Source organism: Macaca nemestrina, chromosome 13 (genome assembly GCF_043159975.1).
Source record: "Macaca nemestrina isolate mMacNem1 chromosome 13, mMacNem.hap1, whole genome shotgun sequence".
In the NCBI taxonomy this organism is placed as follows: domain Eukaryota; kingdom Metazoa; phylum Chordata; class Mammalia; order Primates; family Cercopithecidae; genus Macaca; species Macaca nemestrina.
Genome location: NC_092137.1, coordinates 32,789,895 through 32,817,526, shown reverse-complemented (window position 1 = coordinate 32,817,526; position 27,632 = coordinate 32,789,895). Strand labels below are relative to the sequence as shown.

General features: G+C 38.8%; 1 protein-coding gene across 1 annotated transcript in view; it reads right to left on the bottom strand.

Moving 5' to 3' along the window:
* LOC105464813 (tetratricopeptide repeat domain 27) overlaps positions 1-27,632 on the bottom strand; it is a 178,922-nt gene that overhangs the window by 47,033 nt on the left and 104,257 nt on the right. Inside the window, exon 13 of the mRNA XM_011712886.2 lies at positions 13,539-13,766. Coding sequence (XP_011711188.2) covers positions 13,539-13,766 — 228 coding nt within the window. The remainder of the gene's footprint in view (positions 1-13,538; positions 13,767-27,632) is intronic.

The window sequence follows — 27,632 nt, the reverse complement described above, 5'->3', positions numbered from 1 at the left end:
CCACACCCCACTCTCCACTCTTTCTGTACCCCTGCCTCATTTCTATGACCCCAAACGCAGATGAGTTGTTGAATGTAGAATCATTAAACAGGAAATGACCACAGTCAAATCCAAGAGTGACATCAACGGTGTCTGGTAGTAGCTTTTCCTAAAATGATGCTTAATGCTCATTTTTTTTCCTAATGTGCACCGCCAACTCTTTCATAACCAAGTTTCTCATTTACTAAATTCTAAGTTCTCCTTCCACGAGGAAATACAAACCTTAACCTGCCAGCTTCCTGGTCTCTCCAAAGGAGTAATTTCTTCTATTTTATTGTCTTCCCTTAAACTAAAGGATCAACTAAATTTTATACATAATTTTTCTTTTACTCTAGGCTATTAATTATTGAATGCCCTTCTCTTAATTCTTGACCTAGATTTGGTTACCACTGGTCTTTATATTTGCCCAGTCTTTTCAAATAATTCACAATGCAAGGTAACATAGGTGTTTATATGTCATCTGCATGTGAGAGTCTCCTGTTAGATATATCTCCCTAATTTTAGCCTACGGATAATGGGGCAGCAATGGTTTTTCTACAGTGCAACAGGCAGAAAAGTAAAGAACCACTATGTAACATCTATTATTATGAACTTACTATGGGCCAGGAAATATGTTAGACACCTAACAAATATTGGCTCTAATTTTCTCAGCAGCAAATCCAGGTAGAGATTGTAAACTCCATTATTTAAAAGCTCAGAAAGACGAAGAGATTTGCCTTTGCTATCTTCCTCGAGATTACCAGAATTCAGAATCAGGTCTATGGTAGCAAAGCTTTCGGCCTCCCCACTATGCATCAGTCACAGCTACAGCCCAGATGTTATCACAGCACTCACATTTCTTGGCAGTTATGCAAGTTACACCTTAAGACTTTCATTCTGTACTGCTTACCAATATGAGAAGGGAGGAATAAAAAGGAAAGAATGTCTGTTTTCTGTACATATTATTCACACATGTTCATCCTGTCCTCTCTCTTGGAATGTGAGTTCCAACCTCCTTGAGTCTTCCCACCACAAATAACATAAGTCCAAAACAAAAACTATATAAATCCATTTCAGATAAAAATATTTTATCCTTTCCAAAGCTAAAATGAAAGAAAAAGTGAAATCAAGGAAGAGCAGCATGTACAAACCACCAAGATGATTAAAATGCCAGAGTACTGTATCGTAGAAGTCTGGTCTTATTAAGTAAAACAATAGCACTTGGAAAGGTCAGCTCTGTTAAATCCGTGGTCTCAAAGAGAGTCACTCACTAACACGTGATGGATGGTTCCAAAATATCAATCTTATAACCTCACTTTGCTTCTGATGAAAGCCCCGATGGTTCTTCATTAAAGGATGAAAAAAGTTCAAACCTGACAGCCTAGTATTCAGGGCTTTTTATAACTTGACCTCGACCAAATATGCCATTACTTCCTAGCATGCTATGATATCCTCCAGGGCAAAATTGTGAAGAGGTTAAGAGCAAGAGCTCTGGAATCAGAAAGCTCAGGTTGAAATCCCAGCCCCATCCCTCATAAATTGTAAAATCTAGTACAAATTACTTAACCCTCTATTTCTTCTTTTATGAAAGTAGGGTAAAAACAGTAAGTACCTCAGTGACTGCAGAGAATTAAAAATAAATGGAAAATGCTTCTAGAACAGTACCTGGCACTGAGTAAATACTCAGCATTAGTTGCTATTTTCACTATTATAACTGAATAAAATATAAACCGTCAAAACTAATAGTTACCAAGAAACTGCTCTCTGCAGCGTTGGTTTTTACATCTGCTAGTTTCCTTCCTTGAAACACATTTTCTCAATTTTTTCCACCTATCCAAATCCCAACCATTCCTGGTAGTTCATACCAACATTCACTTCCATCAGGCTTTTTCTGACCATTCACATCCTTATTTACAAGGCCACCCAAAAGCATCGCCAGGCACCCAAAGCATGTTGCCTATTCATTCAACTCCTTAGTTACACACAATGCTATTTATGTCTCCTCTCTCCATTTAACCTATATAAACCCCTGGAGGGCAGGAGTCTGTGTCTTAACACAACTCTCCTGTATCCCCCTCAATACCTCAATGGTTTACAAAGAGTTCATACTTACCTAAGAGCTTAGAATATAGATGCTTAATGAATAGAAATAGCTATTATGTTAATGTTCTCATTTTCCAGTCTTATTTTTAATACTATTCCTTATTTCCAAAGCTAATACCTTCATGTCTTCTCCTCATTCCACTCTCCCCTAGAATGATATTCCCTATTTATCTCCCCTCTCTCCTTACAACTTTCCATTTCTCCTTTATCCACTGGAATCTTTCATTTCTGCCTTCCTCCATGTAAAGGACTCCAGTATCTTGAAATGTTTTACCTGACTTTTCTGCCCCTTTGAGTACAAAACTCTACATTTGTCTCTCATCTCTCTGATGTGCTCCTAAAATGAACAGTCTACAGATTATATCTCCATTTCTTCATCTATCACTCACCCTTTAATCTCCTGAATCTGTTTTTGAACATCATTAGTGGGCTCCAAATCCAATGACCTCTTCGTAGCCCTCTGGACTTCATCATTACATGTGACATAACTCACTGACATTTGCTCTTGTTTTAGGTTCCATGAACCCCTTGCTGGGGTTTCCTTCTATCCCTCTGACCAAGACTCTGATGTACTCTGAGACCTATTTTACCGGTGCCATTTCTCCTATCTTCTTCCAACTGCAGGAGATGCCCAAAGCTCAGGACATTGCCTGTTACTCTCTTCCATCACAGTTTTCTGTGAAGAACTCACTTTCATGGCTTCAACTAACTTCCACAGAAAAGCCCCATCTGCACGGTCAGGCCTCACTGTTGGGCTTCACTAGGGCTTTCATCTCCAATGGACTAGCAACCATTTCTGCTACAATACAGCACCATCTCCTCATATTCAACATCCAAAACCACATCACCTTGCTGGCAAAAGATACTTTCCCTTCCTCCTAAATTCCCTATAACTATCAATAGAGATATTTTTCCTTTTTAATCAGACAATTGAGAAAACTGGCCTCCTCTCTGATTCCAACATCTCCCTCAATACTGCCAGCCCAATGTGCAAGTCCCAGAAAATTTCCTCTGTAATGAGGCTTCAGTCGTTCTATCTTTTCCATGCTCACCACTCAAGCCACTGATAACTCACCCATGATATTCATTCCTTATTTAAACTTCCCATAATACCACTTTTGTCATATCACTTTTTAATTCAAAACCACAAAGGCTCCCACATCCACAGGGTTAGATAATCCTGATACAGGGCATTTAAGGCCCTTTGGAAACTACTTCTGTCCATTATCATTTCCTGGCAGAAACTCTCTGTTCTCTGTTGATAGGTTGACATAGCACAATTCATGACCACATCCATATCTGATATACAAGTACTTGATAATGCTTAGTTAGGCAACCACATAATATAACATCCAAACTGCATCACTTCTGAAAGTGAACCAGAGAACTAAAGAAAATAATTTAAATTATATGGTTTTAAAAAATATTTATCAACCAACAAACTGTTGATCAGTAAATTGGTTTTACTCCATCAGGAGACTTATAAAATGATTCTATTCAAAAATTATTTTCAAAAATAAAATTTATTGAAAAATAAAACTATATTAAAGTAAAAAACTTTAATCCTGATTATGTGAACATTAAAAAATAATAAAGGAGCATTAATCAAGCTGTACAATTATAATTTTGTATATTTCTATAATCTATTACAGAATTAAAATTAATTATTCTGAGTAGACATTCATGTGTTTTAATCAGTATTTTAGTCATATTTGATGCTAATACCATGTCACTGAAATTTTACTAATGAATATTTTTTTTCAATATGATCTTAGTGTTTTTTATTTTTTCCTAAGATTACCTGCTACTTCAAAGTTGTTCTTTATTGTTAATTGTCACATTCATTGTTTATACATTTTAAATTGTTGAAAGTTTTATTGACTCTTTTCTAGGGGACATAATCATTTTAATTGAAAATATTATTTCTAAGTATACTGATGTAGCTGGTAAGCTCAGGGCAACTTCTGCTAAATAGAACATATTCTTAATTCTAGCCTTGTTAATATTAAAACTTAAAAATATTTACTTAGTATCTTTTGGCTTCCATTTAGGGTACTTTTCTTCAACAAATATTTTTAACAAGACAAAATCTATCAAATATGTTGTCTCTATTTACGACTCTTTGTAATGTTTCACTAGATTTAGATGCTGCTAAATTTTGGGCCTCTATTACATTCTGTTCTAGTAAAGGATATAAATTTATTTAATTAAAATCAGAAACTCAATTAAAAGTTTCTTACAAATTATTACTGATGTTTTAAGTGCAATGGTATTACAGTTTTTAAAAATTGCCTATTTCTTAGAAAAATATACTCAAAATTTTTTAAATGAAATTATTTGATGTATGGGATTTTCTTTAAAATGATATGAGGCCAGGCATGGTGGCTCATGCCTATAATCCCAACACTTCGTAAGTTCAAGGGGGGCAGATCGTTTGAGCCCAGGAGTTAGAGACCAGCCTGAGTAACATAATTAAACTTTGTCTCTGCAAAAAATACAAAAATTAGCTGGGCGTGGTGGTGCATGCCTATAGTCCCAGCTTCTCAGGTGGCTGAGGCAGCAGGATTGCTTGAACCCGGGAGATGAAGGCTGTAGTGAGCAGAAAGTGCACCACTGCACTCCAGCCTGAGTGACAGAGTGAGACCCTGTTGCAAAAATAAATATACAAATAAATAAATAAATAATAAAGCAATATGAGGTGGCGTAGGGAAATACAAGTAAAACAAGATCAGCCATTTTCCCAACACTGTATGTTTACTTCATGTCTCTGTCACATTTTGGTAACTCTCACAATATTTCAAACTTTTTCATTATTATTACGTTTGTTATGGTGATCTGCAAGCAGTGATCTTCGATGCTACTATTGCAATTGTTTGGGGGCACCACAAACTGCACACATACAGGACAGTGAACTCAATTGATAAATGCTGTGTGTGTTCTGACTGCTCCACTGACCAGCTGCTCTCCTATCTTCTCCCTCATCTCAGGCCTCCTGCCTCCCTGAGACAGAACAATATTGAAATTAGACAATTAATAACCCTACAGTGCCTCTCAGTGTTCAAGTAAAAGAAGAGTCACACATCCCCCACTTTAAATCAAAAGCTAGAAAGAATTAGGGACTGCGGATCACAAAAGAACTAGAAGAGAGGCTTTTGAATGTCCTCACCAAAAGAAATGATAAATGTATAAGGTGATCTCATGCTAAATACCCTGATTTGATCATAATACAACATATACCTGTCCTGTAACAGAAAATTGTACTCCATAAATATGTATAACTACAGTATCAATTAAAATGAAAAGAAAGCTAGAAATGATTAAGTTTGGTGAGAAAGGCATGTCGAAAGCTGAGATAGGCCGAAAGCTAGGCCTCCTGCACCAAACTGTTAACCAAGTTATGAATGTAAAGGAAAAGTTCTTGAAGGAAATTAAAAGTGCTACTCCAGGGAATACACAAGTGATAAGAAAGTGAAATGGCCTTATTGTTGATATGGAGAAAGTCTGAGTGGTCAAGATAGTTCAAACCAGTCATAACATTCTCTTCAGTCAAAACCTAATTCAGAACTAGGCCCTAATTCTCTTCAATTCTGTGAAGGCTGAGAAAGGTGGAGAAGCTGCAGAAGAAAGTTTGAATCTAGTAGGGATGGTTCATGAGGTTTAAGGAAAGAAGCCATCCCCATAACATAAAAGCACACAATGAAACAGCAAGTACTGATGGAGAAACTGCAGCAAGTTATCCAGGAGATCTGGCTAAGACCACTGATGAAGGTGGCTACACTAAACAGATTTTCTAGGAAGACAAAACAACCTTCTTTTGGAAGAAGATGTCATCCAGAACTTTCATAGCTAGAGAGAAGTCAATTCTTTCCTTCAAAGGACAGGCTGACTCTCCTATTAGGGGCTAATACACCTGGTGACTTTAGGCTGAAGCCAATGCTCACTCATCATCTGAAAATCCCACAGCCCTAAAGAATTAGGCTAAACCTACTCGGCCTGAGGACTGTAAGTGGAACAATGAAGCCCGGATGACAATACTTCTGTTTACAGCATGGTTTACTGAATATTTTAAGCCCATTGTGTAGACTTACTGCTTAAAAAAAAAAAAAAAAAAATTCCTTTCAAAATATTACTGATCATATTACTGATCACTGACATAGCACCTGGTCACACAAGAGCTCTGATGAAGATGTACAAGGAGACTAATGTTTTCATGCTTGCTAACACAACAACCACTCTGCAGCCCATGGAACAAGGAGTACTTTAGACTTTCAAGTTTTATTATTTGAGAAATACATTTCATAAGGGTATATAGCTGCCATACATAGTGATTCCTCTGACGGTTCTGGGCAAAGCAAATTGAAAATCTTCTGGAAAGGATTCACCATTCTAATGTTCACCATTGAGCACATTCCTGATTCACGGGAGGAGGTCAGAACATCAACATTAATAGGAGTTTGGAAGAAGCTGATTCCAATTTTCATGGATGACTTTAAGGGGTTTGAGATTTCAGTGGAGACAGTCACTGCACATGTGGCAGAAATAGAAAGAGAACTATAATTAGAAGGGAGCCTGAAGATGTGGTTGAATTGCCACAATCTCATGATAAAACTTGAAGATATGAGAAGTTGCCTCTTATGCGTGAATAAAGAAAGTGGTTCCTTGAGATGGACTTTGTTCCTTGTGAAGATGTTGTAAACATTGTTGAAATGACAAGGATTGAGAACATTACATAAACTTGACTGATAAAGTAGCAGCAGGGTTGGAGAAGACTGACTCCAATTTTGAAAGGAGTTCTACTGTGGCTAAAGAGCTATCAAACACCATTGCATGCTACAGAGAAATCTGGCATGAAAGAAGGAGTCAATCTATGCGGTAAACTTCACTGTTCTTATTTTAAGGAATTGCCACAGCTACTCCAGCCTTTAGTAACCACCACACTCATCAGTCAGCAGCCATCAACACCGAGACGAGACCTTCTACCAGCAAAAAGATGATAACTCACTGAAGGCTCAGATGGTCATTAACTTTTTTTTTTTTTTTTTTTTTTTGGGCAATAAAGCAGTTTTAAATTAAGGTATGTAGGGTTTTTTTTTTTTTTTTTTTTCAGACATAATGGTATTGCACACTTAACAGACTACAGCATAAACTCAACTTTTATGTGCACTGGGAAACCAAAAACTTCGCATGACTTGCTTTATTACAATATTCGCTTTACTGCAGTGGCCTGGAACTGAATCTACAGTATCTCTGTGGTATGCTTGTACATATACTGTCCACAATATCATATAATCTCACAAAGGCGAATGACTGGTTGATTGAGGAGGAGGTTAAGGAAAATAAATTTTTAAAGAGGTAGAAGAGACTGACAAAAGTAAAGGAAAAATGTATGTGTGTTAAGTGGGAGATGGAAAAATTGATAGGACATAATATTTCTCTTTTTCAGTGCTACACGCACTGGTTTGATAGCTGAGCAATTTCTTTTGTTTTTTACTTTTTTGCATAAAAGTAGAGTATAACAGGAAGAATAACTACCTAAGAACAGGAATAAGAACGTATATTTTAATTCTAGCTTCTGCCTGGGAAATTGTGCCTGGGAGATTTGGTCAGATTTCGCTCTCACTTTCTTCAGCTTTCACTATCCCACAAACCTCAGAAGCCTAAGGCTGAATTTAAGTGGTTTCAGAAGTCACTTGCAAAAATGAAACAAGTGGGTATAAGTGAACAACAGCTAGCAATCTCCAAAGCATAAATATAAGTGGTACATGTCTTTTGGTTCTCTAATGAATGCACCATAGACAGTGTATTTAGTTTTGCATCCCATCCCTGATATAAGACCAAACCCCTCTATTTTGCATAGGAGCTCTCATTTTTTAAACTTGAGCTCTCACTCACTTTATAGTTCTTTGTTTTTATTTAAGCTCTCACTTTAAAATGTGCTTAAATCTAAAAGATGAACAATAGCCTTTTTTCCTCCTAACCCTTTCCAGATACAACTATTCTTATACCAATTTGATTTCAGAAAGTTATTAAGATGTGCAAAAGCCATTCAAATACCACTTTTGGTTTGTCTAAATTTTGTTATTTAACCTAAATCTTTGGATATGTCTAAAAAAGAGGATAGAATTTTTTTAATTCCATTTTTCTATTTTCCTTTTATTACCAGTCTTAAAGGAGACAACATAGCATATATGCTTTCTCCCTCCAGACAGTTCAAACTTGGTTCACAAGTTAAAATGAGTCTATAGTGTTCAAGTTTGCATCTTGTAGTAGTTCTATACAATTACAGCATCCAATGCCTGCATATTTTGGCATGGTTTACTGCCTGCCTGAATTGGATCCATATGAGAAGCTCTAAAATATTCTCACATAACATCTGTTTATACTGTGACTCTGCTTTGAGCAATTGTCATTTCTTTGTCTATGTAAATAATTAATTCTAAATTATATAATGAGACCAGCAAGCCCTGTCAAGTTCTCCCGTGTGACTTCCCTCTCTTCATCCCTTCCTTCCTATTGCCCCTCCCACACTGAGAATTGCCATGGCTAAAAACTAGGCTATTGGGCTGGGGGAAGTGGCTCACGCCTGTAATCCCAGCACTTAGTGAGGCCAAGGCGGGCAGATCACAAGGTCAGGAGTTCAAGACCATCCTGACCAATCTGGTGAAACCCCGTCTCTAGTAAAATACAAAAATTAGCTGGGCATGGTGGCACATGCCTATATTCCCAGCTACTTGGGAGGCTGAGGCAGGAGAATCGCTTGAACCTGGGAGGCGGAGGTTGCAGTGAGCTGAGATTGCACCACTGCACTCCAGCCTGGGTGACAGAGCGAGACCCTGTCTCAAAAAACAAGCAAACAAACAAACAAACAAAAAACCAAAAAACTAAACTATTGCTACAGTCTCTTAACTCAGCCTCCATCTAGAATCTCCCACAGCCAGTGTTGCCAAAACAATATTCCTGAATTACCTCTTTACACACCACATTCCTTCATTTAAAACAAATCTCCAAAGAAATCAACCCTTTAATGGCTCTCTATCTGTCAAATAAAAAACCCAATGGTTTAGACTCACATTGAAGATGTTTCACAACCTGGCTCCAGTCTAGGGTTCCCACTATAACTGCCCTACTTCCTTCCACCCTAAAAAACTAACCTCTTCACCAAACCTCTGTTCCCCCTGCAAATACACACACACACACACACACACTTCTTTCTGTGTTTCTAGAGCTTTGCTCATACTCTTCACTTGCCTAGAATGCCCCAACCTCTCCCCTCTTTGCCTATTCAAGTCCTACCTGTCTTTCTTTCTTTTTTTTTTTTTTTTTGAGACGGAGTCTCTCTCTGTCACCCAGGCTGGAGTGCAGTGGCTGGATCTCAGCTCACTGCAAGCTCCGCCTCCCGGGTTCACGCCATTCTCCTGCCTCAGCCTCCCGAGTAGCTGGGACTGCAGGCGCCCGCCACCTCGCCTGGCTAGTTTTTTTGTTTGTTTGTTTGTATTTTTTAGTAGAGATGGGGTTTCACTGGGTTAGCCAGGGTGGTCTCGATCTCCTGACCTCGTGATCCGCCCGTCTTGGTCTCCCTCCTACCTGTCTTTCAAAGCTAACTCCAACATCCTCTCTTCATTGTCTACCAAAGATAGAAATGTTCTCTTTGGCCTCTATATAACTAGTGCTTTACATATAAATTGCTAGGTATTTCTTTGACGCATCATTATTGTTAGCTAGCTCTGTCTGTGTTTGCTTCACTAGATTGCCAGGGTACAAATGGGACTATCTGCTGACCTGCTGCTATGTCTTCATTCTTTGGCTCAGTGCTATGTGCAGGGCAGACAATTAGAATATATCTGACTGAAAAAAAGTAGTTGAAGATACTATTTATTCACCCATTTAACAAATATTTGTTGAATATTTAATATGTACAAGGCACTTTTGCAGGCACTAGGAAAATGTAAACGAACCATACAGATGAAAATTACCATCTTCATGGGACTTGCATTCTAGTGAAGACAAAACAGAACTTTTTTAAAGAGGTAAGCTATATATAAGTGCTATGGAAAAAAATAAAGCAGGGAAGGAAAATTAGGAATATAAGGTGGGAATATGATTTTAAATAGAAAGATCATGGAAGGCCCCTCCTAGAAAGTGACCTTCCAGCAGACTTGAATGAGATATCTGGAAGAAGGACATTCCAGGCAGAGGAAGAGCAAGAGGAAGACCTGGAGGCAGGAATGTGCCTGGCATATTCAGAGAACAAAGAGGGCAATGTGGGGTGAGAAAAGGGGAGAATTGGAGGAAGGAGGGAGAAGAAGTGCTGGGAGCTAGATGCTGGGGAAAGTCTTGAGAACCATTAAGAGACTGGGTATTACCATATCTGACCTGAGTTTGAAAGATAAATGTGGATGCCCTTTGAGAATAGGCAGATGGGCAAGAAGAAAGGCAGGAGGTAACACAATTAATCAGGTGCAAGACAATGGGGATTTGGACCAGGATGACAGGAAGTGGTAAGAAGCAGTCTGATTCTGGACATATTTTGAAGGCAGATCTGCTAGGACTTGCTGATTGATTAGATGTGGGGTATAAGGGAAAGAGGAATTAAGCATGACTCCAAGGTTGGATGGGGTTGCTATTTATAGGGATGAGGATAAGCTTGGGAGGAAGAGGGATTATGGAATGGGGAGAACACTTCAGATACTGGAAATGCTAGGTTGGAGTGAGGAATGGGGAGATTGGGTAAGCAGTTAAGTACTGGCGTCGAGTTCAGGGGAGAAGACAGGAGTGGAAATAAAATCTGGGAGGTTGTCAGCGTACAGTTGGAACTTAAAGCTCCAGCACTAGATGAAATCAAAGATCGGGTAAGCAGTCAAGCACTGGCGTCGAGTTCAGGGGAGAAGACAGGAGTGGAGATAAAATCTGGGAAGCTGTCAGTGTATAGTTGGAACTTAAAGCTCCAGCACTAGATGAAATCAAGGAAGTAAGTGCAGACAAAGACAAGGTCCAAGGACTAAGCCTTTAGGAACCAGCAAGGGAGCCTGAGAAGGAGCTGCCAGTGAGGCAGAAGGAAAAGGATAATGCTAACATGTTGACAACAGACTGTGGGCTGCAGAGAACAATTCATGTCTGTGAGGTGCCTGGCACTGATTTAACTGAGATTGTGGCAGGCTAAGGGAGGGAACTCACTTAATCCAGTCATAAGGCAATCGCAGTTAGGGTAAACTTTAGGCAGAAGCTTCCAAGATATGCAAGGATATGATACAGTTTTTCAGAAAAGTAAAATTTTAAAAACAATATTGAGTGAGTTCTCCCTTCTACCAAAAACCAAAAACCAACCCCTCACTCCCCACCAAAAAAAATAGAGTGATAATCAAGTTAGAGGAGGGTTTCTCAACCATGGCACTACTGACATGATAGGCCAGATAATTTTTATTGTAGGGGGCTGTGCTGTGTATTATGGGATGTTTAGCAGCATCCCTGGTCTCTACCCACTAGATGTCAGTAGCATATCCCCACACTTCCCCATTGCCGAAACCAAAAATGACTACGTAAGTTGCCAGATGTCCTCTGGGGGACAAAATCATCCCCAGTTGACAACCACTGAGTTAGAGCCAACTGTCAACAAAAAACAATTCCTTAGTACACTCTAAGCATCCTTGCTGTCAAATATACCCATTAGTTTCTGCTGATATTCTGTACTTACAGCTGTCCTACTCTCTTCTCCAGGCTTTTTACCTGATTTGGAAAGTTCTAATTATATTTACCATCCAGAGTACAGAAAGTAAGCGATTAGCTCAATCCGTCATTTTAAAAAACGCACTTCTGATTTTCTTCAATGTAAAAGGCATTCCCTCAGTTATCCAGTTCAAAAATGACAATTTCTGCACACCCATGTTCATAGCAGCACTACTCACAATAGTCAAGAGGTGGAAGCAAGCCGAGTATCCATCAACAGATGAATGGGTAAACAAAAAGAAGTATGTACACAGAATGGAATATTATTCAGCCTTAAAAAGGCAGGACGTTCTGACACATGCTACAACATGAAGGAACCTTCAGGACATCATGCTAAGTGAAATAAGTCGGTCTCAACAGGACAAATATTGTATGATTCCACTTTTACGAGTTACCTAGTAAAAATCATAAGATAGTTACCCAGCTAAAATCATAAGAGAGAAAGCAAATGGTGGTTGCAGGTGCCAGGATGGGGACCGAAGGGGAAATAGGGAGTTGTTTAATGAGAATAGAGTTTTGGTTTTACAGGATGAAAAAGTTCTGGAGATTGGTTGCCCAACAATGGGAATGTACTTAACACTACTGAACTGTACTTTCATTTAATTTTATTTATTTTTTTCAGAGATGAGGTCTCACTGTGTTGCCCAGGCTGGTCTCAAACTCCTGAGCTCAAGTGATCCCTCGGCCTCCCAAAGTGCTGGGATTATAGACGTGAGCCACCACGCCTGGCCCTGAACTGTACTTTTAAAAATGGTTAAGATGGTAATTTTTCTATGTTTTTTACCACAATTAAAGAAAAAAAGATAGTGTAGGCTCTGGAATCAGACCATCTGGATTCGAATACTAGCAAAATGTTTAATGAGTTACCTGGCTCACAGTAAGTGCTTGGTGAACATTAGCCACTAATTATAAGTTAGTATTTTAACTGGTGATTACGGCAAATCAGTGTGCATGTTTTTCAAGAGCCATGATTGACAGTTATACATGCCTTTGATTGGTGAAATGGGAAGGCAGTTATAAATAAAGTTTGGTAGAAAAAATGACCATTTCTAATAATAAGACATTCTGATAACTGAATATCATTAAGCACAAAATAAGGTTAATCTCTCTTCCCTCAAAATTAGGTCCATTCCTGTGGATTTATCATGTCACTTAGTTTAAAGATCCAGACCCTTTTGTATTGTTTTTTCAAACCTTTAAAAACTTTTTAACATTTAAAGTTATTTGTGTATATATAAATACACGTTTTTCTTAAAATGATCAAGAATCCATTCTATACATTATCCTATTTATATAAAGTTTTTTCTTTCATTACTGATTTCAGCAAATACTTGCAAAGCCCTATGCTGTCTGCAATTTTGACTCTTGTTCAATTTCTTCCTAACGTATCTGCTCAAAACTGTACCTAATTTTAATAGTTGTATGTCAATAGTTAAGGACAATGAAGGGGAAAAAATAACAAAATGAAACAGAAAGTTAAAGTAATAGAAAGTGAATTAAAAAAAAACATACCTATCCACTTTTTGCAACAAGCAAGTTTACAACAAGCAAGAAGTCTATTAGAGACTAAGTTCTTAGCTGTCAAAAACAAACTCACCAGTTATCAGGTTAGAAAATGGATACTCATTCTGTAAGATCAAATCCAAAGAACAGCACAAGCACTGAGAGCAGCAGGGGGTTCTGAGTTGTCTAACCTGCATGGGATTAATCTTAACCGAGCGTTCGAAGCACTCTACACACTCTTGAAACTCCTTGTTCCGAAGATGAAGGAGGGCTTTGGAGCGCTGCGCACGAGCACTGCGGTACCGGGACAACTCCCAGGCTTTGTCATAGCAAGAATGGTCTCCAAGGACATCTCCAAGCAAGCAGTATAAACTTGGTGTTTCTTTTTTCTCCAACTCTTGTCTAAGGATCTCTTCTGCCTAGAAACAATAGAAATAATGAAATTGCTTAAGAGCGACTAACTGCTTTTTTTTTTTTTTTTAGCAAATAAACATCTTTAATCTCACACAATCCAAATTTTTATTTTCAACGTTTGAGATTTCTTATTTCACACATCAAGGACACAGGTTGAGTAAGAGGACCAATACAAAATAAATACAGGCATACCTCAGAGATATTTCAGGTTTGGTTCCAGACCACCGCAATAAAGTGAATATTGCAATAAAGCAAGTCACAAAGTTTTTGGTTTCTAGGATATATATAATTTGTTTTTGGCCGGACATGGTGGCTCACGCCTGGAATCCCAGAATTTTGGGAAGCTGAGGCGGGTGGATCACCTGACGTCAGGAGTTCAAGACCAGCCTGGCCAACATGATGAAACCCTGTCTCTACTAAAATACAAAAATTAGCCGGGCATGGTGGTGGTTGCCTGCCTGTAATCCCAGTTTATTGGGTGGGAGGCTGAGGCAGGAGAATCACTTGAACCCAGGAGGTGGAGGTTGCAGTGAGCCAAGACTGTGCCATTGCACTCCAGCCTGGACAACAAGAGTGAAACTCTGACTCCAAAAAAAAAAAAAAAAGTTGTTTTTATACTATACTGTAGTCTGTTAAGTATGCAATAGCATTATGTCTAAAAAAAAAAATGTGCACAGCTTAATTGCTAAAAAATGCTGACACAGAGATATGAAGTAAGCACATGTGGTTGGAAAAATGGTGCTGACAGACTTGTTTGACACAGGGTTGTCACAAACCTTCCATTTGTAAAAGGCGCAGTATCTGTGAGGTGCAATAAAGTGAAATGCAACAAAAAGAGGTATGCCTCTAAGGTGCAAGTAAAAGAAAGGAACGAGGAATAAAAGGGGAACACTGCTTCACTGGCCCTCTGGGGTCCTCAAGGAAATGCACCGAAGAGAGGTTTACTTCATGGTATCAGGTGGACCCATTACCTGCGCCAGGTGTCGCCACTGTGACCATATTTTACAGCAGTCTCTTTCATTCACCTCTACCCAAAGGCAATGAAAAGCATGTTTCTCCTTTTTCAAAATGGTATGGTTAGGGAGCCTGGGGTCACTGAGGAATTTATAAAGGAGGGATTTTTAGCAATGTCTATTAAATTGTATATACATTTACATACAACTTAATAGGCACTACTTAAAACGTACCTCTTAATCAAACTACATCCTACCTCAGAGATAACACTTGCTCATGCTAGACCTATCTGATTCCAGACAGCCCATTCACTTTAGAAATTAAAAGTCATCCTCAATACACTGCACAGACTTCGGCATTATTCTCGTATGTCCACAGTTTGGAGCTACCTCATCACTCAGGCTAATTGTGTACTTGTTGCCACCACTCCTCAACTCCCTCCCACCGCCATGTCCACCACCCCACTTCTGATAAATTTCAACATAGAGCAAGCAGCACAGTAGCAGGTCTGCTTTGCATCCTCATACACACATCTTCACGTAAACAGCAGTGGTGCTGCCAAGGATGCTAAGATAGCCATTGCCAAAATGGATGTACATATCTAGGAAAGCCATCCTTTAGTAGCTAAAATGAGACTTTAAAGCCCCTAACATACATCAGTTGGCAATCCGAAAGTCTGTACGTTTGATTTTCTTTAGATGGGCATATCTTTACTCCTTAAGCAGTCTAATGTTTGTGAAATCTTTTAAAAGAAGACTGTGCTTCTAAAAGTGTCTTTGGATGTTGGCTCCTCTGCATTTCTGATATAGTACAGGTTATGTATGCTTTTAGACCTAATCTAAAAGTGAAACTGGAATTTATAAAACAGTTTCTAAGAAAAAATAATGCTAAGTCCCAAATAGGCAAAATAAACATAAAGTTTTAGAATATAATCCATGTAATTCCTCTCTTCAAACATAATACAATAGCTATTAAAGTATCTAACTATAACTCTAGTCACCTATAAAGAGACGTATTCAACCACAGACTGTAGCCGCAGCAGAATTTTTGCTGAAATCATCTTACCACGTGATTGAAAGCATATCTCTTGACAGCCTGGTATTGACGGTATGGTACCCACATCACCCTAGAAATTCTGGAAGCCAATTCACCTAATAAATTTCTTTGAGCTTTAGCCAGTTACAGTGTACTGTAGTGGTCTGTAATTAAACAATGACCATTATAGTAACTGGGTATAGGAATCATTTCAGGCAATGTACTCCTAGGGCAAATGGAAATATGTGATTGGTATCTGATCTGGTTGGGTTTGAAGGCAGAGAGGCTGCAGTGATCATGAGGGGGTGAAACACTGGTAGTCCATGATATCCCGTGATGAAAGAATTACTTAAGTTATCATGTGTGGTAACGGAACTAAGACACCTACCTAATGCATGGCTTTGTGTATTGAGTGATAGGAGATTATGAGGGAATACAACAACTGTGAGGTAAGTTGGCTGTTTCCAAGTTCACTAGACAGCTCGAAGAAAGCAAATGACATTCAGTGTTTTAAATCCCCCAGGTCAGAGAACCAGGGAATTTCTATGATTATCTAGAAGAATTTATTTTCCCCTGCAGCTACCAACCTGGTATAGCCAAAATCAAAAGTAGGTAGATACTGCTCCTATAGGATAGCTGAATTAAAATGTAGAATGAATTCAGTTTTATTAGTTCTTTTATTTTTTATTTATTTTTATTTTTTGTTTTATTTTTATTTTTGAGATGGAGTCTTGCTTCTGTCACCCAGGCTGGAGTGCACTGGCATGACCTCGGCTCACTGCAACCTCCGCCTCCCGGGTTCAAGCAATTCTCCAGCCTCAGCCTCCCGAGTAGCTGGGATTACAGGCATGTACCACCACATCCAGCTAATTTTTGTATTTTTCAGTAGAGAAGGAATTTCGCCATGTTGGCCAGGCTGGTCTCAAACTCCTGATCTCAAGTGATCTGCCCACCTTAGCCTCTCAGAGGGCTGGGATACAGGTGTGAGCCACCGTGCCCGGCCCAGTTTCACTAGTTCTATGTGAATGTTAGGGCATTTGGGCTCGACGTGGTGGCTCAAGCCTGTAATGGAGGCCAATGTGGGTGGATCATTTGAGGCCAGGAGTTCAAGGCCAGCCTGGCCACCATAGTGAAACCCTGTCTCTACTAACGATACAAAAATTAGCTGGGCATGGTGGCACACACCTGTAATCCCAGCTACTCAGGAAGCTGAGGCAAGAGAACCACTTGAGCCTGGGAGGCAGAGTGGGAGGCAGAAGTTGCAGTGACCTGTGATCAAGCCACTGCACTCTAGCCTGGGTGACAGAGAGACACTCTGTCTCCAAAAAAAAAAAAAAAAAAAGTTAGGGTATTTGATTGGATTAATCGAGTATGCTTTAGTCTTCCATTTTATTTTCTCTATTGGCTTTCAGTTATACATCATTTTATACTCTTTAGCGATTGCTCTGGGTGAGCGTGGGACTATGGTAAAAGTGACACTATGCGACTTTCAAAGCTGGCGTATAACAGGCCAATCAGCCTCTGTGTGGTTCTCTTGGAATCCTCCTTGGAGTCCTGAGCTGCTCGGTAAGTAGCCCTACTCCCTGCAGTCACCATGCTGTGAAGAAGCCCTAGCTAATTCATGTGTAGAAATCCCACTGAGAGGCCCTGACATTAGATGAAGACAGCTGTTCAGCCAGTCTCCAAGTGTCCGAGACCCGCCACCATCTGATTGCAACTACATGAGTGATGCCAGACCACTGCTCAGTCAAACCCTTCCTAAATTCCTGTTCTACAGAAACCATGAGAGAGAAACAATGATTGCTGTTGTTTTAAGCCACTAAGTTTTGCATAGGTTTGTTACACAGCAATAGGAACTGCAACCATTGTTTAAAGAAAGGGTAAGTCTAGTACCAGTTACTTCATCCTGGCCAGGAGCAGAAAAGGGCACTGATTATGAAAGAGAAGGATCCAAGGATTTAAATGGAGACATTTGGAAGGATTTAAATAACAGAAATTACCCAAATCTACTAAGTTTCCTATACCAGCAGAGTGTATCTAATAAGACTAGTGCTACTTTGCTTAAAGACACCATAATGACTGTACCCTTCCATCCCTCATTGCCTCCAGACATAAAAATAAACCAACATGCAAAAAGAACAGTTCATTTTGTTAATTTACAGAGGGAAAACCTTGGGACCATATGGTAAAAGAGATTCTAACCATGCTAGACCAGAAAGAAAAAGGATCATAAATTAAATCAGGCTGAATTAAGATATTCATCAGAAATTTTTGATTCGCAGTGCTAACTCAAGCAGCTGGGGATGGTTCTAAATTATTTGCTCAACTGCTTGACTAAAATCTGGACTCAAATGTGGCCAAAACTAAACAAAGTTGAGATGCCAGAAATTCCTTTGTGTAATGTACAGGAAGGCATCCAACAACTTAGAACAAAAAGGCTGTTGTCAATTTATCACTTGCAACCTGCTCATCTACCCCTAACTATGTCCCCAACAAGGCCAAGAGGATATTCCTTTTACATTTTAAATGGGAGAACCAGCATTTTTGAAAAGTGCTATGGTAGATGTTCCGTGTAAGCTGGGGAAAAGCATGGAGGTCCTTTGTTGAAAAGGGTTTCTTGATTTTAATGGGGGTAATTAGAACCCAGGGTGGGAGAGACTTGCTGATAGCACTGAACCTAGAAGCATGATGAGCACAGTTATTTGCAATAAGCAAGGCCAGAGTGATAATTAGATAATTAGGTTGGACTAGCATGGATCTTACTTGAGTAGTGACTGACTGATCCTGAAACTTCAGTTCCAAACTAGATGGGCAGCTGATGAAGTTCAAACTTGATATGTATGACATTAAATTAAAAAAATTCTAGGTTTGGAGACCAGATGCCTGACCTGAGTCTCCATGCTAAGACATTGTCTCTCACCCAGCTCCTATCTTTGAGTCACTTCAAAGACTCACAGCCTTTTACAAAAAATAAACAAGAAGCCAATACCATTCAGGAAGGACTCTGGAATAACATAACAAGGATATATCATAGCTCTTCTCTAGCATTTTCCCAAGAAGTAAACATAAATATTTGCCAAATAATTGTATCCTGGGGAAATAGAAATACTCCATCTTCTTAGGGTTAGCTCTTAATGTTAACCCTTTGGGACTTAGAATATCATCATGATGAGTGGTTGGGTTAATGAAAGTCTATCCATCCCATGGTAGGCCCAGTAAGTTTCTGAATCTACCTGGTGGTGATTTCTCTAGTTCCCTTCTCTTCCCTCCACTGTAAATGTACAGTGAATTAGATATATTAAGCAACCAGCAGATCCTCTAGTAAGTGCTACTACAGTATAAAGGGCCAAGCAAAAGCCCCTGAAGTGTACTCTTCTCATTAAAAGAGTAAACTCAAAGCAACACTGCATATCTAGTAAACCAGAGATTGGTGCCATTATCAAAAACGTGTGTGTGTGTGTGTGAGTGTGTGTGTCTGTGTGTGTGTGTGTGTGTGTGTGTGTGTGTGTGTGTGTGTGTGTGGTTTAACCTACCCATTTAAACTGAGCAGAACAAAAATGGGTCCTGGAAAATGTCATGGATTACGATAAACTTAACACAGTGGTGGCTCTGATTACAGCTACTGTTCTGGACATAATCTCTGCTGGAATAAATCATTACATGGGAAGCAGGGTACTGATACAGCAAATGTTCTTTTCTCTACACAATAACCAGACAACACCAGATGTAGCAGCCTTTTACCAGCACAGAGAGAAGAACACTTGTCCTATCTTGCCTCAGAACAACATGGACTTTATGATATAATTTAATCTGCAAGGAACTTGATTGTCTCACCATTCCATGGCCTTGATGACATCATGCTAATAGAACACAAACTAAGATTTAAAAAACTTCTGTGCCAATGTCAACTGAAAACCAATTAAAAATTATCATATAGTTGGTATTAATACTTAGGGAAATCTTGAATTTATAAAAATCCATTTGATATATCGCCTCTAAGGAACTCATCTATTAAACAAATCAAGGTTTGTTAAATTAAATATTTAATGTTATATGTTGTAAGAATGCTTTAATATCTTATATTCCATTTGAAGAAACTTTTAAAAAGTTTCCCCATGTCAGAAACCCTTCTTTATGTAACACAGTCTATGGAATAATCTGTACCTGCTAGTATGTTGCAACTTTCCAAATAAGTAAATTCCCAAGTTAAACAACTAAACCCTTGCATAGTCATATGTACTGGATTACGCTATGTCAACTTGCTTAAACTGGAAACTGTTTCCTAAAATCCCTTTTCCTTCTGATTTCATGTTAGAGTTCATCATGGGAGAACCTATTAAGGATTTGAAAGGCAGAAGTGAAGCAACAGCCTTTACTCTTGGAAAGTTGTCATGGTCTAATATGGTAACAAACAAGATGTGGAGATGCTCTGCAGATCCCAGATCCCATGCTCTGTGTGTCTACCTTGTCCTTCCAACTGCTGGCTCTGCTGACCTACAGCAACCTCAGGCCCCCATGAGACATTTGCTGTGTGGACTCACAGGGTTAATAGCTATATAGATATAACAGCTTTCCATAGATCCCTCCACAAGCCCCTGCTTCATGGTCCCATTTCAATGGCTGAAAGTATTTGGCTTCTTGGATTTCCCTTAAGTTCTGACTTACCCACTTGTGCCAATGTGTCAAGTGAACTAGTCAATGATTCTTGCCCTGATCTTGATTCCCTCTTCCATACCTTCATTTCCCTAGCTCTTCTCACATGTGTGTTAAGATTCAACTCCTTTAGTAAGCCCCTTATTCTCTAAAATACTCAAGTGGCTCTGCTTCCATAAAACAGGCCTAAGTGATAAAATCTTTTTTTTTTCCCTACTTCTACCTTTTAAACTTATGTATTCTTCCATTTGGTAGTAATATATAGGTTAGTTTTTATCCAGTTCGTTCTTAAATGCAGTAATCCCTACAATAATTCCAAGTAGTATACATTAACATGCCCATTTTTGAGAGAAGGAAATAAAGCTTAGATTTCTTAGTCAATTGGTCACCCACAACCCAAAGAACACTAAGTTAAAAAGCAGGAACTTGATTCTAGGTTCAACACTATTCCACAGGTGGACATAACAGTATAAGGACATCTGAAAATTCCCTCCACTATAAAAAAACCAGAAAACTGGCCCAAAGTGTCAGAACCAACGTTTTCAGAACTCTGAAAATTAACCAAAGACTTGCAATAATACAGGAAGCATTTATTCAAGAGAAACGGCTAAATCTTGGTAAGAAGAGCAAGCTTCATGGCATTTCAACTTGTACCATTCCAACCCCCTCTTCTCCAGTTCTGTAGTAGCCTTGAAAACCAAGAGCCTGCAATCATCGTGATAACTAGTGGCCTGGCAGCCACTGGAGGGGGCAGAATGGATTTGAAATACTTTTAAAACTGCATTCCCAGAAAACTGTCATCATATGCCCAGTCTAGTGGTTCCCTGGAAAAGCTCACTTGCAAGACTGTCTTTATTTGACCTAATTCTAAGCTTGCCCAGTGAAAAGCCTTTCAAAAAACAACTAGAAATGACTGATTAATTTTGCAGTTGCCTGAGGTGGTAAATAACAGTTGGGGCAAACAAATACAAAGAAACAAGACAGTATGTTTATACAGGGAAAAGGTAATCAACAGAAACTATCCCTGAGGATGCCCAGATATTAGACTTACTAAACAAACACTTAAAATCAACTATTTTAAGTAATCCCCAGTACAGGCATTAAGAATATAACTCAGGCCAGGGACGGTGGCTCATGCCTATAATCCCAGCACTTTGGGAGGCTGAAGCAGGCGGATCTCCTGAGGTCAGGAGTTTGCGACCAGTCTGGCCAACACGGTGAAACCCCGTCTCCACTAAAAATACAAAAATTAGCCGGGCATGGTGGCGTGTGCCTGTAATCCCAGCTACCCATGAGGCTGAGCAGGAGAATTGCTGAAACCCAGGAGGCAGAGGCTGCAGTGAGCCGAGATCAAACCACTGCACTCCAGCCTGGGTAACAGGGCAAGACTCCACCTCAAAAGAAAAAAAAAAAAGAATTGTTAGAACAAAGGCATATTTTTATGATAAAATGTTCATTCCATCAAGAAAGATGTAACAATCACAAATACATGTGCCGCTAAAAGAACTCCAAATTGCATGAAGCAAAAACTGAAAGAACTAAAAAGAAAAATAAATAATCGAACAATAGTATTTGGAGATGTCAATACCTAACTTTTAAAAATGGACAGAATAACTACACAAAAGATGTAAGTAGAAGACTTGAATAATGCTATAAACCAACTAGACCTAACAGACATTTAAAGAACACTCTAGCCAACAGCAGAATACACATTCTTGTCAAGTGCATATAAACATTCTCCAGGATATACTATATGACAGGCCACAAAACAAGTCTCAACAAATGTTGAGACAAAAGACGGAAGTCATACAAAGTATGTTCTCCAACCACAATTGGGATAAAATTCAAAATCAATAACAAAAGGTATTTTGTGGAAATTAAACAATATACTCTTAAATAATCAATGAAATGAAATTACAACAAAATTAAAAACACTTTGAGATTAATAAAAACAAAACCAAAATATGCTGAAACTTATGGGATGTATCAAAAGCCTCATTCAATAGAAATTTATACCTATCAATGCCTATATTGAAAAAAAAGTTTTCAAATCAATAATCTAACCTTCCGCCAAAAGTCACTAGAAAAAGAACAGCAAACTAAACCCAAAGCAAGCAGAAGAAAGGAAATAAAAATTAGGGTATAAATTTAAAAAACAGAGGATCAAAAAATAATAGAGAAAATAAAAAAACCAAAAGTTAAATCTTTAAAATCAAACTACTAAAATTAGAAAGAAAAGAGGAGACATTACTATCAATCTAACAGAAATAAAAAGGATTACAGGGAAATACTATACTCCCCAGGTATCCTACACTGAAAATAGGATCCAAGGCTCAGACATCAAATCACACTCTCAAAGAATCTGCTTGTTTAAAAACACCACTCTACAAATATTTATTCTACTTCAAACTACACCATATTATAGATTGTGAAGATTTACCGGAGTCTAATACCTAGTATTCTGCAACCATTGCAAAGAAGACAAAATAAATATAAACAGTTCCCAACTTACAATGGTCTGACATATAATTTTTTAAATTTACAAAGGTAAAAAAGCAATACACATTTGGTAGGCACTGTACATCAAGTACTCAAAAAATCATTCTGCTTTTCACTTTAAACTGCATAAGATACAGAACACTTTATTACAAAACAGGTTTTGTGTTACATTATTTTGCCCAACTTTAAGCTAATGTGTTTTGAGCACATTTAAGGTAGACTAGGATAAACTATGACGTTCAGTAAGTTAGGTGTATTAAATGCTTTTTATATTTATAATTATTTTCAACTTGGGTTTGTTGGGAGGTAACCCCATTGTAAGTCAAGAAGCATCTGTATACAAATGAAAAATGAAATCATAAGCAGGAAAATCTTCACATTTGGAAATGCTAGGGTACTCAGGATTTCATATATTTCCTCCACCAATTCCCACCTACCACAACTCTTTTAAGAATGAGGAACATGGTGGATGGTGTGTAACTTGTTGCTACCCAACAGTATCAGTTCCGGATATTCTATTCACTGCAGGATGGGTCTGAAGGGCCAGAGTGTGTAGTTTTCCAGAGAAGGTGAGAAACACCAGAGCAGTCACCCTGCTTGGTCTGAACTGACTTTTTCTTTCCTCAAATTCTATCCCACGTTTTTGTGTTAGATAAGTTAATTCTTTCTCCTTGAGATCTTATACCTCTTCTTTCTGCCAACAAAATTATCTTTCCCAAGGGCAATGCTTGCAGTATTTCCTTTCTTCAGCTAGTCATATTGCATTCCTCATTCTTCTTCACTCTTTCCAAAATGTTCTGTTTTCTCTGTCTTCCTCCACTTATCCACTCAATTTACATAATTTATGACCAAATAATGAGCTACAAAAGATGTGCCCAGTGAACATAAATAAAGTACCAGGGCCTACATAACATCACTTCTGCAATATCGAAATGTGAATGGCCAGAAATCTTCACAGAATGCAAAAGCTTTAGAATTTCTGGCTATGGGTTACTATTTCCCCACGGGAATATACAGATGTGCTTTTTTTTTTTTTTTTGAGATGGAGTTTCACTCTTGTTGCCAAGACTGGAGTGCAATGGCGCAATCTCAGCTCACTGCAACCTCTGCCCCTCAGGTTCAAGCAATTCTCCTGCCTCAGCCTCCCAAGTAGCTGGGATTACAGGCATGTGCTGCCACGCCCAGCGAATTTTTTGTATTTTTAGTAGAGTCGGGGTTTCGCCATGTTGGCCAGGCTGGTTTCAAACTCCTGACCTCAGGTGATCCACCCGCCTCGGCCTCTCAAAGTGTGCTGGGATTACAGGTGTGAGCCACTGTGCCCGGCCAGATGTGCATTATTATACGATGCAAGAAACTTTCCATCTAAATGTCTATTAAAAATAATAAAAAATACATTCCCCAAACAAACAAAAACATATTTAAATGGGCAACTGATTGCCATGAACCTGCAGCACTTGGACGAATCTTGTCAGATGCAAACTCCAAAGATCATTACCCACCGACATACATACAAATCTAAGCTGTTTCAACAATCTGTTGTAATCCCACATAACTAATTATTAATTTTAATACTTTTTTTCGGCAATGACTATGCGTAAGTAGTGAATCTCAGCATAAAGCTAAGTTGGCCGAGACTTAAGCAGAACCTGTGATTATAACCAGAATAACACGCTGTTTACTTGACCAGGGAAACCTGCACTATTTAGAGTAAGGGTCATACCCTAAATTGCCCAGAGATGCATGCCAATTTTTGAGATGAATGTAGTGGGCTGGTAGATGAGCATCCTAAGGAAAGAGTCACTGCTTAGCTCCAGCCAGTTAGGACACCGATGTGGGACTCTGGCCGCTCAGTGTTTCCACATCTTTCAATTCTTTAAGAGAGGCCAAGAAATCTAGAATTTTTTTAGGTGAGATATCCTTAAAATATTTATGTATGTATGTATCTATTTATTTCAAAACACTGTGTAAGGCAAACAAACTGCCTCTCTGGCCTATATTCACCCATAAGCTGCCAGTTTGCAACTTCAGATTTAGGTCATTAAACTCCCACCCCACAGTGGACATCACAGTTGCTTTTTTCCTGTTTAGCATCCCTTCCCTGATCTTCTGAAAATTGAACTCCTCTTCCCTGAGGAAAACCCACTCCATGCGTGGTCCAGGTAGTTCCTATCAGATGAGAGGGCAGAAGGCACATGACTCAAGCCCTTCAGTCTTCCACTGAATCTTTCTTTAGAGATTCAGTGGAATTGACTATATTTTTCCACTGAGATTACTAACTTGGGTTTCCTGTGGCCATGACGTCTGCCTCAGGGAGAGAGCTACAAAGTCCTGATGATATCATCTGAGCCCCTGCAGGAGCTCTCATGCGAAGTCTACTAGAATTTTCAGTTGCAAGAACCAATAAAACTTCCTTTTTTGCCTAAGCTAGTATGTGTTAATTATTTTACAATCAAAAGAGTTTTAACATATTGCTTTAAAAATTGTGTTGCATAATCAAGTTTATAGACTTCCAACTACAAGAAGATCTGTGAGGATATATGTGCTTTTTTTTTTTTTTTTTCCGAGACGAAGTCTCACCCCATCACCCAGGCTGGCATGATCTTGGCCCACTGCAAACTCCACCTCCCAGGCTCAAACGATTCTCCTGCCTCAGCCTCCTGAGTAGCTGAGATTACAGGTGCCCACCACCATGCCCAGCTAATTTTTGTATTTTTAGTAGGGATGGGGTTTCACCATGTTAGTGGGATGGTCTCAAACTCCTGACATTGTGATCCGCCTTCCTAAGTGTTGGGATTACAGGCGGGAGCCACCTCGACCGGCCATGGATGTACGTGCTTTTAATCAGATAGTTCAAATGTCAAATCTACTTACTAAATGAATGACCATGAACAAGTTAAACTAACATTTTGAGAGTTTGTTCCTCATTTTTGGCTTACCTACCTCAGAGAGGCTGAACGAAGCAGTAAGCCCTAAACTGTTTATCTTCTTCCTCAACTCCTTCCATTAGAAAACCAGACTGGAAAGCAAGACACTTGAGGTTGCCCTACCTCTAGGAAAAGGGGACTTGAAAGAGCTTCGAGGAACATTAATATTTTCCATAAATAATCACACTGGTCAACTGTGTAGTTTCTCCAAAAACAGAAAAATTGCCGTTATCAACTATTTAAATAGATGATTACAGAACTTGGCCAAGAAGAAGCAAGAAAGTGAGGTCAAAGAGAAAAAAATTACTGATAGTAGAAGATCAAAACTAAATTTTTCCACATTAGGCTAATTTCAACCAAACATTGGATTTTTTATTAAAAGTGTGGAAAATCACAGGAGCCCTAGAAATCTCAGAAAGGAATCTATGCAAGATACAAACCGAGGGGATCATTGCTTTAGAACAGGACAGCAGAGAAAGAAATATGTAGCTAGAAATATGAGAGCCACATAGAATTTGGAATCTGTACATACTTTTATCTTAGCACTGTCATACTAAAATATTCGCTCATGTGTATCTATCATATCAGACTATAACTGTGTTGGGAGTAAGCTTTGTCTACTAGTCGTCTTTGGAATATCCTTATCCAGCAAACAGTAGGTAGTCTATAAACGTTGGATGAACTCAAATGGAAATAATACTAAAGTCACAAAGGGCTAATGGTATTTTCTAAGGTCCTTCAGATTCTAAACAGAAACATAAAAGATCCTTCCCATTTGGGAACAACGGGAGAACTCCTTTAGGTGACATGCTCTAGCTAAAATCAATACTGATTATCACCATATGACTAAATTAGGACAGATCTAACAAAAATTTATCCTAGTAAATAGAGATGTCATATAACAGAATCTGAATTTCACATGCCCTTCTAACCAAATAGTGATAACTAGGAAGCAACGCTTCTTAGGACTATAAACACAGAGGAGCAAAATTGATGGCCTGAAAGGGGATTTTGGGTATTTTAGGGGTTCCCCATCCTGGTGGTGTATTTTCTGATCAAACAGCCAGTGCTGAGAACTGAGAATTTCAGATATGTGCAAGCAAAGGAACTAATATATTGAAAACCTGCCATATTGGGGCTCATTTATATTTATGATGATATGGTTTTCTACAAGTTGCTATGTGGGAAATTTGAGATTTGCGGGAGGGAAGATCCTACCCTAAGCATTACTAGGATTCCAGGAAGCATTCTGTCAGGGGTGAAGCCTTGGGTTTGGGGTAAAGAATATGGGTGAAAAATGAAGCTAAGCCTCCAGTGAAAAGGTAGACAAAATATTTCAGGAAAATTTTTCATACTTGAGTGAGAAGGAATGATCAAAACAAACTACCCTTTTTGGCTGTGATCTGTGCCTAAACTTTGTGAATTAGCGGAAATTTTGTGAATTAATGGAAAGAATTAAAATTCTAATGTGTGATAAGAGTGGTTCTTATCTGATCTTGCATCTGGTCAGTATATTAGGAAGCGAAACTGGCAGATCAACAACTATAGGAAGCCCTCCACGTAAAAAATGAAGGGGAAAAAAACAAGCTCTAGACCCAGAAATGATTCCAACTATGAAGAGCATCTTTGAGGACTACATGAAGAGCAAAATTAGGCTTAATAAACACAGGTTTGCTCCAGGGGAATGGAGAAAAGGCAGGCTAAGAACTTAAGGTTCCCCAATTAGCCAGATTTGGCCTCTTGACAACAGCTTTAGGATTAAAAAAAAAAAAAAAAAAAAAAAGGCACACATGGGGCTCACAAAAC